This window comes from Ambystoma mexicanum, chromosome 8 (assembly GCF_040938575.1).
Source record: "Ambystoma mexicanum isolate Mex_15411 chromosome 8, UKY_AmexF1_1, whole genome shotgun sequence".
Taxonomy (NCBI): domain Eukaryota; kingdom Metazoa; phylum Chordata; class Amphibia; order Caudata; family Ambystomatidae; genus Ambystoma; species Ambystoma mexicanum.
In genome coordinates this window covers 1271228766-1271245846 of record NC_090929.1, presented here as the reverse complement: position 1 = coordinate 1271245846, position 17081 = coordinate 1271228766, and the positions used below count along the sequence as shown (strand labels likewise).

The 17081-nt window shown below is 45.5% G+C and overlaps 1 protein-coding gene across 4 annotated transcripts in view; it reads left to right on the top strand.

Annotated features, from left to right (window-relative positions):
• Positions 1-17081, top strand: part of BLNK (B cell linker) — a 1905158-nt gene that overhangs the window by 647669 nt on the left and 1240408 nt on the right. Inside the window, exon 1 of one of the 4 annotated variants that reach the window (XM_069611392.1) lies at positions 7530-7761. The exons of 2 other annotated variants lie outside the window; for them this stretch is intronic. In XM_069611392.1, coding sequence (XP_069467493.1) covers positions 7748-7761 — 14 coding nt within the window. In that variant the 5' untranslated portion in view covers positions 7530-7747. Of the gene's footprint in view, positions 1-7529; positions 7762-17081 lie in introns of those variants that run through there. One more of the 4 variants, XM_069611394.1, reaches the window with a different exon arrangement.

Below are 17081 nucleotides of genomic sequence, written 5' to 3'. Positions count from 1 at the left end.
AGGCGGTTCAGATCAGGATATTGATTCAGCAGGGGCACAGGTGTACATTATGCTTTGGCATAGAGCTTTTGAAAAGGGGCTCCGATCAGATTTCCCTTACTGAGACAGAATGACCTGTGTCATTTTATTAATTTAATAGAAATCAAAAAAGCCATGACATCTACACCTTCGCCAGATGTCAATCTGTCACACCTACATACACAGGTGGTATGACCTAATTAGAAGTTAGCTTGGTGAGTTATTCTTCGCAGAAAACTTTCATAAAAACCCTCCATATGTAGTATGTTAAATAAAGGAACAGTATCCCTGACAGAAATGTAATTGAATTATGGGGGCCCAAAAGCCCAGCATGTACTGAAGGAATGAGTTAGCACAGATGTCTACACCTGGCTAGTACGTTGGCTAAGTGAGTGAAGAGTATGTGCTTTTGTGTGAAAATAGCAAATTTGTATTCAATGTCAGACCAGGGACGTCATTTGGGGGTTGCCAGGGGTTGCAACTGAGACCCCCGAGGCCTTCCTTTCTACCCCTGTGGCCTTCCTTGCTACCCCTAAAAAATATGTTTAATTTTTTAATATTTTTTTTATAAAAGCTCCTGTGCTGTGGCCAGTGCCATGTGGCTTTCTTTCTGAAGTGGCTGGCATTCTTGTTCAGGCCTCTTAAAAAACAGGGGTTTCCATAGGTGTAACACTTCGAGCAGTGACCCTAAATAAGAAAGAATAGGAATAACAAATAATTTGTCTTTCTGGAATTCTATACAATAATTGCTAGACTCATTAAAGGTTTATTTCAGGCACACTTCAGGGGGCGAGTCACTGATTTAGTCGGTTCTTGAACACCTCAAATTCAAAAGGCCGCCAAAAACCTCCAAAAACCATTTAGAGTAGAATAAGCATCCATTTCGTACTTTACTTTTACTTTAATCAATTTGTATTGCACAGCCTTGGACCCTGAGGCATGAGGGCGCAGACAAAGACAGAAACAAAATAAGTACAACATCAGCAACATAAACATAAAATTACAAAAATTAGGGAAAATAGGGATAAGAGTGGTTACATGAAGTCCAGGCGGCCAATGAAATCCATTATGAGGATAGCCGTGAGCGAGGAAGGGTGCTGACAAGATCGCCAATGAGCAAAAAAAGGAGCAACATGGAATGTTAATGTTATTGTTAAAGGATATTTGTACCGTGCACTATCACCACCGGAGTGGTCCCCTGGCGCTCTGGCGGCTCTGAAAAAAGGGAGGGGTGGGGGGTGAGTTAGTGGGGATAAACTGGAAAAGTGCAAGAGAGCAGTGATGTGCTGTTGGCAGCGGTGGTCGGTCAAAAAACCGAAAACAAAATATCGAATCACAAAAATATCGAAACCAAAATCTCGAAAAAAAAAATCTCGAATTATTTATTTATTTATTTATATGTATTTGTGGGTTCAGGTAAGTATAAAAAAAGGGTAAAATTAAAAAAAAAAAGAAAAAAGGGGGGTTGGGGGGGAACCCCCCCCATTTCGAAATAAAAACGTATTAAAAAAAGAATTCGAGATTTTTGTTTTCGATATTTTGGATTCGAGATTTTTGTTTTCGATACTTTGTAATTCGGTTTTTTCACTATAAACCGTTGGCAGCCTCAGCCCAGTGGGTCCGTTGGCTGGGCTTGGGGTGTTTTACGGTCGGTAGTCGTCGTTTGCTGTTGTGCAAGTCTATCTGTGGTTTGTTTTGTTGTTGCAGTGTAGTGAAGTTTATGTGGATTGCTGCGTTTTAGGTTTGTGGTTGTGTTTGGTTAGAGTTTGAGAGGTGTATGCAGAGGGATGAAATTGTTAGTCGATTGGTTAGATGGTGTTGCTGTCGTTGCAGTTGTGTGTAGGTGTGATGTTTGCTATCATTCACTATTCCATCTGAGTGTGGCATTGCTATTCTTCAATATTATGTCTAGATGTGAGGCAGGCCAGTGATCACAATTCTATCCAAGTGTGGCACTTGTCATCATTCACAGTTTCATTTAAGTGTGGTGCATGCTAACATTCACAATCCTGTCTAGATGTGACGGAAGCTAGAGTTGAGAATTCCATCCAACTGTGGTGCATACTAACATACACATGTCTATCTAGATGCGACGGAAGCCAGAGTTAAGAATTCCATCTAGGTGTGGTGCATGCTAACATTCATATTTCTATCTAGATGCAACACCAGCTAAAGTTGAGAATTCCATCCAAGTATGGTACATACTAACATTCACATTTCTATCTAGATGCGACGCCAGCTAAGGTTGAGAATTCCATCCAAGTGTGGTATATACTAACTTTCACATTTCTATCTAGATGCAACGCCAGCTAAAGTTGAGAATTCCATCTTAGTGTGGCACATGCTAGCATTGTTACACCTGTCTAAAGGTGACGCAGGGTAATCTTGACTGTTCTCTATATGTGTGTCACTAGTTAACATTGGTTAGCACGCTAGTGTGTATTGGAATGCAGCATTTACAGTTCAGCCAAAAATGGATTTAGGCTGTTGGTCAAGGAGTCTCTCTAGCTATGCAGGTGCAATTCTATTGCAGTTTATGCTATGGAAGGTAAAGTAGAGTGGCAAGGGCTTTCTGGAGTAGAGTGATTGCTCTACACCCCGCCCATGCCACACTCACGGTTTTGTTGGTGTCTAGCTTCCTTTGCTTCCACAGCGGACACCTGCAGACACATCCTGGAGCCGCCAATGCAGGAGCCGCCCTTTGCCTTTGGGGCCCCAGCCGCATGGGCTGCCGGGCAGAGAGCAGCCCAGGAGAGATTCAAGATAGGGAGGGGTGGGCCAATAGCAGCCTGGGGGAGGGTGAGGGAGGTAGGACAAGGCTGGGGGAAGCGGCGGCTGGAGCAGGGAGGCCGCGAGGGGACACGCTTGGGGTGCGGGACCATATGAAGGTAAAAGGGGGTCAGGAGCACCCCAGGGGCCCACGTTTACCTGAGGCCTGGTTGGAAAAGGCTCAGGAAGCAATGGTGCAGCGGGCTAGACCCACGCCTGCATCAGTGTGGAATTAACCAATAGGAGCCTGGGGGGGCGAGGGAGGCGGGACAAGGCTGGGGGAAGCGGCGGCTGCAGCAGGGAGGCCGCAAGGGACACGCGGGGGGTGCAGGACCATATGATGGTGAAAGGGAGTCAGGAGCACCCCAGAGGCTCACCCTTACCTGAGGCCTGGATGGAAAAGGCTCAGGAAGCGATGGTGCAGCGGGCTAGACTACAAAACGAGGCTCCTCTAGGGATATATTTGCAGCATATTAGATAAACCAGCAGAGAGCTACCCCCCCAACCAACTATGATACAGTCAGAGTTAGATTGACTACACCAGTCACATAGATCCAGTCTATGTAGAATCATCAGACCAGCCATTCTGACAACCCCCGGACCGGTTCTCTGTTGTAGCCAAGTGAGAACGTTAAGACGTAGGGCTTGTTTGGATTCTATTCCTTCCAATCTAGGGATGTTGGTAATAACAATGTTCCTTTGCTCCATAATGAAGTCAAAAGAACTTGGGTCAATTAATTTAGGCATCTGAGATTTTTTCTGTAGAAAATACCGTTGGGGTAGCTTCTTGGATCGAGCGGTAACCACTGTGAGTTGTTTAACAGCATGTTGGCTAGGAGTAGTGGTCAATGGGGATAATTCCTGTAATGGGTTTATGAGGTCAGCCTTGAGGCAAATGACTCTTACTTCGGTGACTAATGTTGAGCCATTGGCTCCTAGGGAATACTCAATGGGAGGACCAGTTTGCGCACCCTGATCTATTGTGGCACTGTACAGATTGACTTGGCACGCATTGTCTGCTTTAAAAGGTAGTGACAGTGCAGCCAAACTAGAGGGCACAGCAGTCTGAGGGATCAGGGATGCTTGAGATTGCCGTAGCTCGAGGACCCAGTCCTTCAATGCGTCCACCAGAGTACCCAGGTCAAAAGGGCTGGTGCAAAGGAGGAGTTCCTTGGCCATACTGGCCATGAGAAGGGGCCATTGTTCAAGTTGGGTAGGTACATCAGGGGTGGCGGCTAACTCCCCAGGATCCACTATCTCGGTTCCACCCATGCACTCTTGCAGGCCCATGTCCCCCTTGTACTCAAACAGTGTATGCATTTTGCTTTTCGCAAGTTGCATTTATAGCATTTTTTTCTGTCGTTGTCTCTGTTCCAATCCTCACAAGATATTCCATCTGGGTGTCCTCGGTGACTTGTCAAAATCCGTGTACCCAAAATCTTGTGTACAGTGTAGAAATATTTGACCATAGCACATCAGGTGGCCATTGATTTCATTGTGACACAATTAATGCTGTGTTGTAATGTGTACCGGTTTAATGGTATCCACTACAGAATGTGATTTGCTTTTTGACTTTGAGGACATTAAGACATGTAATTGCTAATTTTGCTATAGCCGTTAAGATAGCTCAGTGGGTTGCGTGCTCGCTACTGCAATGTGTTAGTGTGATCTGCAGATTTCAGGTTTGAATCCCGGCAAGGAAAACTCAGCCCTTCATCCTTCTGAGGTCAATAAACGAGTACCAACTCATGGTGGGTGATATTGTATGAATATTTGTTCTATATAAAGCGCTTAAGCGTAAGTGCTTTATAATAACACACCATTATCATTTGGCCTTGGACGTCTGCTTGCATTCACTGTAGTTTGGTAATTTGGGCCTATGCACACTGATATTAACGATACATATGGTGGTCCATTCTTGTATGAAATATATATCACATTAGTGATAGCGTAACCATATTTTTCGTAGTGTATTTAGGAACAATGCTATGTGATGCCAAGGGTTGAAAGGTCGTGTTTCATCGCTTCCCGAGATGTTACTTCGAGGTGGGATCAAATGACATCACTTCCTGTGATGTCATCAGGGATCAATTGTCATGTGATGTCACTTCCGCTACCCCAGGCATTTTGGTGAATTGACGTCTCTTTATCAGACGCTGGTAATTTTGACTGAAGTTGGTCTAATGTTGAAAATACTGAGTGAAAATAATAGAACTACGATCATTGTTAACTTTGGCGTTTGGATTTGAGCTCGTATTTTGTTTGTAAAATGTATAAAGATGTGTCTGAAGAACCACGGCACGATTAAAGCTTTTTAAATTCCTAAATGTTTGTATTTGCAACTACTCAAAAAAGAGTATTTATGCATGTATGCTTATGTAATGAGGTAGTGTATGATGATGAGTGCGTGTGTGAATGAGCGGGTGCATGTGGAAGGGAGCATGAGTGAGTGAATGCTGTATGTGAATGGGCAAGTGGATGTTGTGTGAATGTTGGTTGAGTCTGTGTGCTGGTGCTTGTGTTTGCTTGGCCGGGACATTGATTCTGGCTGGGCAGAGTTTGGGGGATAGGGGGCAGAGGATAGGGTATATAAGGGAGGGCAGGTGCTCTCTTTTGTAGCTGGGCAACTATGCTAAAGTAATTATAAGTGTATTACGTGGCCGGGCTGGCATTTTGGTGCACCCATTCTAGCTACTTCTTTGGCATTGCATTTTTTTACTGGGATTCTATAATAAAATAAGCATATTAACTATTATTATGTGGCTAGACTGGCATTTTGGTGGAGCCAGTTTGAACATGTTTTCATATTGTGGCATGGCATTTTTAATGGCAAAGCAAACAGATGTATGTTCTTACTTTGGATTACTGACATATATTTGCAGAATCAGCTCAATGCTCCCTTCTGATCATAGGCAACCATGATGTGCTTTCTTATTTTAGGATGCACGCTGGCTCAGAGATGTTTTTATGGGAGGGCAAGGGCCCCCACCTTGGAGGGGGGTTCCACAGGGCTGCCTGAGCTGAAGAAGTAAGATTCCATTTTCACCAGTCTTAAATAGCGCACGTCAGGATATTTTATGGGGTGCTGCTGAGGCTCTAAATCAATTCATCATGTATTGCTTTCTGTGTTCACTGTGGTATACATAGTTTGTGTATTCCTTTTGGTACAACTCTGTAGCATTCTTTCATTCCTGTGGGAATTATGTGATCATGCGCAATAGGCACCGGTGAAATGCATATTGATAAATTGAGTGCCACAATGGTTCAGAAGTTAACTCAGTGTGTGAAGCACCCATTGCAGAGATTTGTGTTCATATGCAAAATAGGATATCAAATTCCAGAAAGGCTGGCTGGTATGATCTTCATAAAAGTCTTATTCCTGGTTTCACTGGCTATAGGGTTATTTCTACTTTAATAGTGAGCATATTTATATTGCACACCACAGGCATTTGTACCTTTGATATCTAATGGCAACACTATTTGAAAACCATATCCCACTTCTAATCTCAGTCTGTCTGGATAAAGACACCTTCCTGGTAGCTTCTAATCTGCATCCACTATGCATGCTATGGTATGTGTAGCTTTCTGCTTCCTTCCAATTGGTCTCCTCTATCCATGCTTGAGCACTTTTGCATTCTGTGAGGCAGCTAATATGAGTTCTCTGTCTATTATGGGTTACATGTACATTTTACATATGGTCCTGCATTAATATTGCAGGCTGCATACCTACCTGGATGCTATTGATAAAAATATCCTGGATGTACTAGAATCTCTTCGTAGACTCCTAATGTTGGTCTTCAAATGCTACTTGTTTATCATTCTGATTAGAGCAAGAATGAAGAGGGTAAGGGGACTTAAAGGGAGTAAACGTGCTTATTATGCTGCAAGACAGCCATCAACCTATAGGTTGTGAGCGTGATGGGTGGGAGACGGGGGGCGCGACCAGTATTCGTGATCCCTTAATTCCTTTGGTCTGGTGGAGTGGGGCCCCAAAGATGTCCGTGCCCAGTGCCCCAAAATTGCTTAAGATGGCCCTGCGCTGGCTAGGTACTCTACGCGCACTGAAGCCTTTATACCGTAAACAATTACTATTATCTACACTATTTAACAACATACAGATACCTTTTTTCTAAAACTTCAAACAATGCACAGTTGAAATGGAATAAGGCTAAGGACACCTAATGAAAATGTGCTACTTAGATTGGCATATCGAATAGGGTAGCTGCCAACTGAGCTCATGTCATGGGGGTGGCAGCCATCCAGTCGTGCCTGTTTAGGCAACAACGCTGCCTGTTCAGACGTGTTCTTTCACATTCTATTTTAGAGAGTCATACAAATCCCATCATGCAAAGGGTTGCAGGTTAAAAAGACATGACCGACTCAAGGCAAGAGCATGGCATGAGGCCAGGTGACAGCAATGGGCACTTCCATGAGTGCGCCATCTATAACAGCATATCCCCATTTTGCGAAGCAGAAATTTGCACGCTGTTTACCCAGCAGTGACAAACACTGTGTACTATCACTTAAGCTCATTAATTATTTACTAGCAGAATTCAGGAAGTTCCTGATTTGACTGCTTCGTGACCCCATAGCCGTCGACGGAATGAGGTCCAATTAAAAGCCTGCCCTTAGCGTTTAGATTGGTCGGAGTGCTGTGGGAAGCATTCTTCACACGGTGCAATGCATGTCTGCCCTCTCTCCTTCCTGCTGCTCGGCAGGATGTGGTATAAATAGAGATTACAAAATGGAGTAAGGCAGACATCTGGAGGATAAAACACGTTTCCCAGCTTCTTCCTTCGTGCTTCCCTTCTGCAATATCCCGCTTCGAAGCAGCCGTACACGCAGAACAGAAACCGAGCGGCGTTACATGAGGCCTGCAACGTACACGCAGAACAGAAACCGAGCGGCGTTACATGAGGCCTGCACACCGTAGGTGAAGGCTATCACATCCGCCAATCAGATGAAGGCGTCAAGGTAGGCAAGTACGTGCATGTCTCCCATTTGAAGTGTTTATTGTTGAGCCCAAACAAAAATAGCACAGAGACTTGCGCTCAATATTTTAAAACCAACCCTCATAGTTTTCATTTTAAGATTTTTTCATGAGGTGCTATCTGTATCAAGTAAACCTGACCTTTCACGTTCGAATTGCTCCTTGTCACCAAAACCACATCTTTCAAGATATTCGTTACATAGAAAAACCATGCAACGTCTTCGGCAGTGTTAGGGGTCATTTTCAATGCCGTGGAGTGCAAAAATACGGCATAAAAGCAAGGCGTTAGACATGCGTGCCTTGCTGGTACACTCCGAGTATTTTCGTGCCCTTCCAATATGTAGTAGGCGGGGCACAAATTGAAGTTTGTATCTCTGCTTTCCTTTTCTCTGCCTTGCTTTCTTCCTCAGGCATAAAACCAGTGGATTACTGTGGCATACGCCCCCGTGTACACTTGGGAAATAGCAGGCCTATTCCCTCGGAATCCATTATGAAATGCCGCCTGCAAAGCGTAATTTGCAGGCAGTCATTTTTTTTGTACAAAATGGAGCGTAAAAGTGAGGAGTAAAGGCGACTAATTTACTCTTCATGATTACACTCTTGTTTTGTAAGAGGGTCATTTTAGAATGAGTGGTGGTCAAAGAAAAAGCGTGAAAGTGTCTACGCTTTCATTTTCTGCTCCATCTCATTGTTGTGCCATAACTGCTGAACCCATTTGCATGCATTAGTAATGGCCGAACCCCAAACCCTCACCCATAATGATAGGCTCACAACTTGTTTCAAGTGTTGGCAATAAAAAGGCCGTAGGATTTTATTGTACAGATATGGGTTATGACAATAACAATATCACATATCATAATGTATACTTTTGGGCACCGGGTCCTGAGGTTACCCCCTCGGACCCGTGCCGCCTTCTTGTGTCCCACGACTTGTTGTGGGCACCGTACAGTGCCTTGTACTTCATTTTGTTCTTCTCCCCTTTTGTAGGGTGGGTGGGTTCTGTGGTAAAGAAGCAAGAAGATTTGGAAGACACTGAGTAAACAGTGAACCTCCTGTTTGCTTGGGTCCCCGTTCAGGGTCCACAAACAGATTGTGTTTACTCTGAGCATGCTGCTCTCATTTATAGGACCCAGGGCCTCTTTGTGTATGTGGTGGGGGCTGCTGTTGTCGCAGCCCCCGGCCGGCTAGCTGACTGTCTGACCCCCTGGTGGTGGGGCTGCCCCTCTCCCATCGTATCATACTTTTGGGCACCGGGTCCTGAGGTTACCCCCTCGGACCCGTGCCGCCACACACGGGCTGGTTCCCTGCTGACCGTGTTCCCCCAAGAGTATGCCCTAGAGACAGCCCCTGTGAGCAAGCGTTGTATTGATTTCCCGAAAGAAATGCTCCATGCCCTGGTTAGACAGATGGGTGCCGTCATGGAGAAAAAGGTCTGGGTTGGCTAGTGTAATGGCTGGGTGTTTTATGAAACCCAGTCCTCTTGTCATACAGAATCTCTCTATCATCCTGTTCAGTTTTCTTCTAGATATATCTATAGATTTGTAGCAGTTGGCCCCTAGCCATATCTTTCTTGGTAAAATGGCTGAGAAGTATATTTCCGTCCCCCTCCAGTTGTGTGAAATGCCTGCTAGGGAGGAGCAGATTTATTCGCATAGGATGCGTCTAGCTGTGTTAACTAGATCGTTGCCCCCTAGATGGATGATCAGGAATTCTGTGGGGTCCCTGTATGCCACCAGTTCGGCTAGTGTTTCGTGGACGTAAGCCCAGCGTAGGCCTCTGTATCCCCACCATGAAGTAATGGTGTTTCTGAACGGTGGCCCTTCTTTGGTCTCTTCAGCCCATCTGCCTGTCCTGAAAATGCAAGAGTGGCTTGCTGATCGTAGTGTGGTCCTCGATTCACCTGTTGTTTCTGTGGTGGTGGGAGGAGGGGAAAAGAAAGAAAATTTTAGGGCCGAAGGCTATATCAATTTTGGTCTGAAATATCTTTTATAACAGTCTGACTTCCATCCCCCTATGTTTTTTAATAGTTGTGGTGCTAAACCTCCTTGCCATGCTGCAGTGGCGGCACCTATCCTGAAGGAGTGAGTGCCGAATTGTTTGGGATCCCACCCTGCTCTGCTGATTGCTTTTATCAGCACTCCTTTAAATTGGTAGCGGCTTAGGGCCGACGTATCCTTGTGGATTAAAAAGCTCCCCCCTACTTTGGGTCGTTGCGCGTAATAGAGGTTGGTGATACAAACTGGGCAGTTTGTTGCCTCGTCGATGCAACAAATATTGATGGTTCTTATCGCACCCGTTTTCGACTGTTGCATTTCTATGTTAACACTCTCTTGCCTCACCCTGATTTCCATGACACCCAGGCCGTTTGTGGCCTTGGTGCTGGAAGCAATGAGTTCCCCCACCCGGAAAGCCCCGAAGTAGGCTAGGAAAAAAGCTGTTTTAAATAAGGTTATCTTGTATGGGTGCCAACATATGGCTTCCAAATGGCTTGCTATCTGCACCAGTTTGCTGAAATCAAAGGGTCGGCGGGTGTCCACTTGTGGACCCTCTATTCTGCCCCATCCCTTCATTGCATAAGAGGTGAGGGCGTTCTGGGTGAGGTCTGAATTGCCCCAAATTTTTGTAAAGGATGAAATTGCCACCAGGTGTCTTTTTGCCCAATCCCTTTTGAAACCTTGTTCCCGGGACCATTTTAAAAATACTTCTATATCTTTAATCGTTATAAGTTCTACGTGGTTTACACCTGTTGCCTTAAATACTGTTTGCAAACACTTACTGTATTGTGTTGCCGTGGTGCTTGCCACCGCCCTCTCTGCCATCTCTGTTAGGAAGCCTGTGAGGTTGTTGGCACCCGTTGTTGAGGTGCCTGATTCTTGTTGGGCATCCCGGCCTGGGCTCTCTGGCGCAGGCGTTGATGCCAATGTGTTGTTGGCACCCGTTTTAGAGGTGCCTGCTTTGTATTGGTCATCCCGGCCTGCACTCTCTGGTGCTGGCGTTGATGCCAATGTGTTGTTGCCACCCGTTTTAGAGGTACTGGTTTTTGTTGGGCATCCCGGCCTGTGCCCTCTGGCGTTGGGGTTGATGCCGTTATTCTTGTCTTCCCATTATTGTCCAGCATTCTGCTGGTATTGGCGTCATCTGTTCTTGGGTGTGCGGCGCTAGCTCACGGAATCTTGTCCACTGGAAACGAGATAAGGCATCAGCAATGTTATTGTTTGCCCCTGAAATGTGCTTCGCTTTGAGTACAACCTTTACTTGTAGTGTGACTGTTGTAATGGCTCGTAGTACTTTTAGTACTAGAGGGCATTTTGTAGACCTTCTGTTTATGGAGCCCACTACAGCCATGTTATCGCACCAGATCAAAAGTTCTGTATTCGCTAGTCGCCTTCCCCAGATGTGTAATGTTAGCCAGATGGGGAATATTTCTAGTAGGGTGATTCTGTCCACCCTGCTGTTTGCCATGAATTGGGCCAGTGTCCTGCCACCCATTTGGAGTCTAGTATGGCTCCAAACCCCTTGCTCCCAGCTGCGTTGGTGTATAGGACCCTGTTTGACCGGGTATTTAGAGGCGTTTGCCAAAGTAAAACCCCGTTGAAATCTCTGAGGAATTTTCCCCATGTTTCCAGGTCTTGTTTCACCTCTCTGCCTAGCCGGATATGCAAGTGTGGTTTGGTGAGTGATTTGATTTTGAACTCCAGGCTTCTGCCAAATATCCCTCCTTGAGGTATTATTTTGGATGCGAAATTGAGGCTGCCTGCCAAGGATTGTATTTTCTTTTACGGTCCCCTTTTCTCTCATTATCAGGTTTTGTATTTTTGCCAGGAGTTCTGATATTTTTGTTTTGGGGATTCTGCAGAGTCCCTTTGCTGAATCTATTTCGATGCCCAGAAAAATTAGGTTTGTGTCTGGTTTGGTGGTTTTTTCCCTCGCTAGGGGAACTCCCCACTGTGCGGCCATGTGCTCGAGTTTTGCTAAAGCCCGGCCGCATTCCTCAGAGTTTGGTGGCCCTATGACCATGAAATTGTCTAGGTAGTGCACTATTTTTGTCCCTGGTCTCTGTTTTAGAAAAGCCCATTGAAAAAAGGAACTGAATTGTTCAAATAGTGCACAGGATACTCCACACCCCATCTATCTACGTAGAATTTGTTGTTAAAGGTGAAACCTAACCACTGCTGTGACCTTGGGTGGACTGGCAAGAGTCTGAAAGCAGATTCGATGTCCAGTTTGGCCATCAGCGCATTTCTGCCACACTCTTGTATGAGCCTTACTGCCTCTTGAAAATGCGTGTAAGATACCGCGGATTCTGTGTGTGGGATGCCGTCATTTAAAGACTGGCCTTTAGGGTAGGAGAGGTGATGAATTAGTCTCATTTTCCCGGGTTCTTTTTTGGGGACCAGGCCTAGTGGAGATATTAAATAGTCTTTTAAAGGCATGAAATCCCAGGGACCTGCTACCCTTCCAAGTTGCAGTTCTTTCTTGATTTTGGTTTCTAGTATCTGGGGGTTGTCCCTTGCTGACTTTAGGTTCATCGGGATGTGTTGTGACCCAGTGCCCTTAAATGGGATGAAAAACCCTTTGGTGAAACCTTGCGATATTAACCTGCTGGTTTCCTTGTCAGGGTAGCTGTTAGGGCGTCCCTAAAATTGCCCGGGTTGATGGGCGTTAGTCCTGGTTCTAAAACTGGGATATCATTCTTTCTTGGCTGGTAGTCTGGTGCAGTTGCTTGCTGCATGGTCGCCGTTGCAGTTTGTGCAGGTGTGTTTGTACCAGCATTCTTTGCCCCATGTACACTGGTTTTTCCCAAAATTACTGCATGGGATGTTGGATTTGACAGCCTGTTGTTTGTTCTGTCTGTGGGTATTATTTTTAGCCGCCCAAGGCTGGTTCCTCCGAAAGGGCTGCTCCCCTTTTTTGGATTTATCATTGTCATGGGATTTGCTTACTTGGGAATTTTTGCTATTTTTGGAAGAAGACTGCATGGTATCTTCTTCCTAGGGAGGTTCGGCGTTGATGGTATATAAATCGTTCTGGACTTCATCCCACTCAATGGCCGGCCTTTCTGACATGCTCCTCCTAAATCTAATGTCATATGCAAGCCATGTCTTCCCCCTCTGTGTTACTTTTACTTCCCTTATTTTATCAACGTATGCCCAGATCTTCCTGCCACCCAAAGGGAATTTTTCTTCATATATTGTTGCTAAGATGGCAAAAGCCTGTAACCAGTTGTCCCAGTTTTGTTCGACCTGGGCGTTTCTGGCAATAGCTTTTTCTTCTATTTTTTTGGGGTCTCTGAAAGCGTCTTTCCCTTTGCGCTGGGCTTCTATTAGGGAAAAGATTTCTAAAATATCTTTGGCCCATATGGCTTCTTTGATTGTGGTATCAATGTTCCATGCCAGGCATCTTTTGTATCTATTTAATATCTCTGTTTGGAAGGATTTCATTTTCTGGTCTAATTGTGCATTACAAATTGTTACAATGTCAGTTGTATTGCTGCCGGGTGTCCCTGTCGCCCGTGTTGTCTGTGCCTGGGGTTATCCAAGCTTTTAGGGCACCTGCTGGATCAGTTGCTGGAGTTGTGGAGGCTGTTGCATTTATAGCTGTAGGGGCTATTGGCAACTTCTGTGCTTGTTGTGGCGGGATTGCTATAGGTGGTGTTACGGGTGGGTTGACAACCGTTATTGTAGGTTCTATTGCGATGGTGGGGTTTGAGGCCCCAGGTTCCCTTGTGGGCGGTGTCTGCTTCCCCCTTATTTCTACCATTAGATGCTGTAATTCTGCTACATTCTCGCATAGTTCTGACAATTATTTGGTACCTTTTCTGGCGCCTTTGGATATTTTTCTCCTTTTTAATGGTGCAGAAACCTCCACCTGGCTGGGTGGGCTGTTAATTCCTTCCCTGGGTAGGCCATACATGTTTTCTCTAACCCATGCCCATCCGTAGTGCTCTGCCGCTGGCGCAGCGAATTGGGCTTCTGCGCCGGTGTTGGGGGTGCCAGTGTTTTCCGTTTGGACCCCATGTTTTTCTATGCCTGCTATAGGAAAAAGAGAAAAGGGGTTTTTATCAAGGAGTTAGACCGTTGTTATCGACGAGTTCTTTGCGCCTGTTCTATTTGTATCCCCGTGCTGGGTAACTGTTGACTGGTGCCTTCTTGCCCGGGTTCAGAAAATTGGGCAGCCCCCGGGTTTGATTTAAATTGGTTTCGCTGTGAAGTCGCCCTGCAATATTACAGAAATTATTTTAAATCTGCAGTCTTTGGGCCCGCCGCGCTTGGAACTGTGTTCGCTAGCTCTGTGTGGTTGTAAAGCAAAGACGAGGTCCCAAGCTGGCTTGTGACTCTGCCCGAGTTTAAAACTGCCTTGTGTTATCTTGCCCCGTCTGCCTTATAATGCGGGGGTTCCGGTCCACTGTAATCAAAAAACTTCCGGACATGAATGTCTATTTATCCTCCCTCATAGCCCCAGCGGGTTGGCTCACCTTAATAGTGTTGAATCGTACGCCGTCCGCGCCGTGCTTGTTCGTGTGCAGCTTCTCCCTCGTTCGCACTGGTTTTGGGGATGATTCCGCGGCACGCGTCTTTGTTTGCTTTGTTTCGAACACGCTCGCCGCTCGCTTTTTGTTCTATGCCGAAAATGTTGAAATTGACAGCGTCTGCGCTGGCCGTTCGGTTGCCGCTTCTTCCTTCGTTAAAGCTGTATTGCAAATGCTTTGAACAGTACAATGTTCGGGAAGGAGAAAGACACTGCGATGTACAGCGAACTTCAAGAATTGCTAAAGAAGCAAGAAGATTTGGAAGACACTGAGTAAACAGTGAACCTCCTGTTTGCTTGGGTCCCCGTTCAGGGTCCACAAACAGATTGTGTTTACTCTGAGCATGCTGCTCTCATTTATAGGACCCTGGGAGGCCCTGGGTCTTTGTTGTTTATGTGATGGGGGCCGCTGTTGTCGCAGCCCCCGGCCGGATAGCCGACTGTCTGACCCCCTGGTGGGGGCAGATCTCTGAACATGGGCCCTGCCTGATGGTTGTTTCCTTGTGGCGCTTTAGCACCTTGCTGTTTGGCGGAAGGGTGCTATGACTGTTCGCACCATACCCTTCCGTGGCTTTTGTGTTGCCGAGACTGCGTGTCTCCGTAGCTGGGGGGGGAAGGAGAGGAGCAGGTGCGGGGGGTTGGGGCTGCCCCTCTCCCAGCTGCCGATGGTAACAGCAGTTACTCTGCCTCGCTTGTGGGATGCCCATGCAGCATTGCCCATTCTGTGGCGAAGACGGGCAGCAAAGCAGAGTTTGCATCTCCGCTTTGCTTTCCTCCTCTGACTCGGAATAGCACTCAGTTTTACAACTGGATCAGATTTTCATGCAAGCATAAAACAAAATGATTCCAATAGAATAATCTTTGCATTTACATCTGGTAAATAGCAGGAGGATTTCATTGGAATTAATGATCAAATGCTGCCGTTAAAGTGACATTTGCAGACAGCGTTTTTTTTGGTCTCAAAGTGGAGAGTAAACGTGAGGAGTAAAGGTGATTTTGCATCGCTTTCCTCTTCACAATTACACTCCATGGGACTCATTTTCGTCTTCCCTCTAATTCGGCTGCAGGGACCTGTTACATTTACACTTTTGTGTAAACAAGTCCCCACTGCTGAATTGCCCTCATTTGAATGGCGAGTACAAAAAAGTGTGTAAAAAGGCGGCATACACACTTGTACACTGACCTTTTGCACTCCACCATGCAAATGACGTAAATTCCTCCTGCCGTGTACACATGGCAGGTGACGTTTACAATGGGTTCCTATGGAGTTCGCCTGCTTTTTGCTGGTGCAAAAAATCCGGCGAACTCCATAGGAGCATTTGCACCCTCCTGAAAATGCATGCTTGCGATCCACCCCTCCTCTCAGCTATACAAAATAAATTCATTTGAGCCCTGATGTAAACCAAATGAGTAAAAACATTATGCAAGGCTTTTACTCATTTTGTTTGCCTTACAGGCTCATTGAAATTTAAAATTGCATGCAGTGGACCAGCAACACGTAAGTGCAGGTAACGGTAGTCCCCTGCATGCAATTAACATATATTATACAATGATCGCCTTGATGTTTCACCAAGAAATTGAACTCCATCCTCCTTGACTGCTTTGTCAGTGTTAAAGTGGATTGAATTCAGGGACGTCATTTGGGGGTCGCCAGAGGTCGCAGTTGCGACCTCTGTGGTCTCCCTTGCGACCTCTAACAAAATGTTAAATTTTTTAAATTTTTTTATTTATGCAATGCAAGCTCCTGGGCTGTGGCCAGCACCATGTGGCTCTTTAATTCTGGAGTGGCTGGTGTTCTTGTTCAGGCCCCTGAAAAAAAGAAGAAAAATAAGAACATGAGGGGCCAAAAGTCTAACACTTTCAGCACTGAACCTAAATAAGAAAGAATAGGAATGCCAAAAAATGTGTTTTTCTGAAATTCTATACAATAATTGCTAGACTCAATAATCCTCTAAGGTCGATAAATGGGTACCAACACACATTGGGTGATATTGGGTGTATATTTCTACTATGTAAAGCACTTGAGCGTAAGTGCTATATAATAACACATCATTATCATTTGGTCATGGACGTCTGCTTTCAATCACAGTAATTTGGTAATATGGGCCTATACACACTGATCTTAATGATACATATGGCGATCCATTCAGGTATGAAATGTACATCACATTATAGTGATATCGTAACCATATTTTTCGTAGTGCACAATGCTATGTGATGCCACTTCCTGTTTTGTCAACAGGTGAAAGGTCGTGTTCCATCGTTTCCTGCGATATCACTTCAGGGTGGGGTCAAATGACATCACTTCCTATGATGTCATCAGGGGGTCAAGGGTCGTGTGATCTCACTTCCGCTACCCCTGACATTTTGGTGAAATGACGTCCCTGATTGAATTCCGGGACTCCTCCGTCCTCAGTTTAAATTGGGTAGAAGCAGAAAATGGAGATGTAAATGCATGGTGTAATGCATTTAAGGCCCCCATTTCCCACTCTGCCCAATTTTGGGCTGGCACAGGGCGCAGGAGGGAAACAGCACGGAGATAAGATCTCCACCGTGCTCAGCTCCTCCTTTTTGTGTGAGCACTTAGTTTAATGCCTGCCTGAGATTTTCATGCAGGTGCAAAACAATTGGATTCCTATGGGATCTGTGTTGGTTTTGCACATGGTCAAAACCAGGCAGATTACATAACTTCCGTTTCATATAAATAGTAATTTCATACAGGGGACCACCCACATTAACACTTACTTGCTGCGGAGTTCCCTGCATGACATTTTAA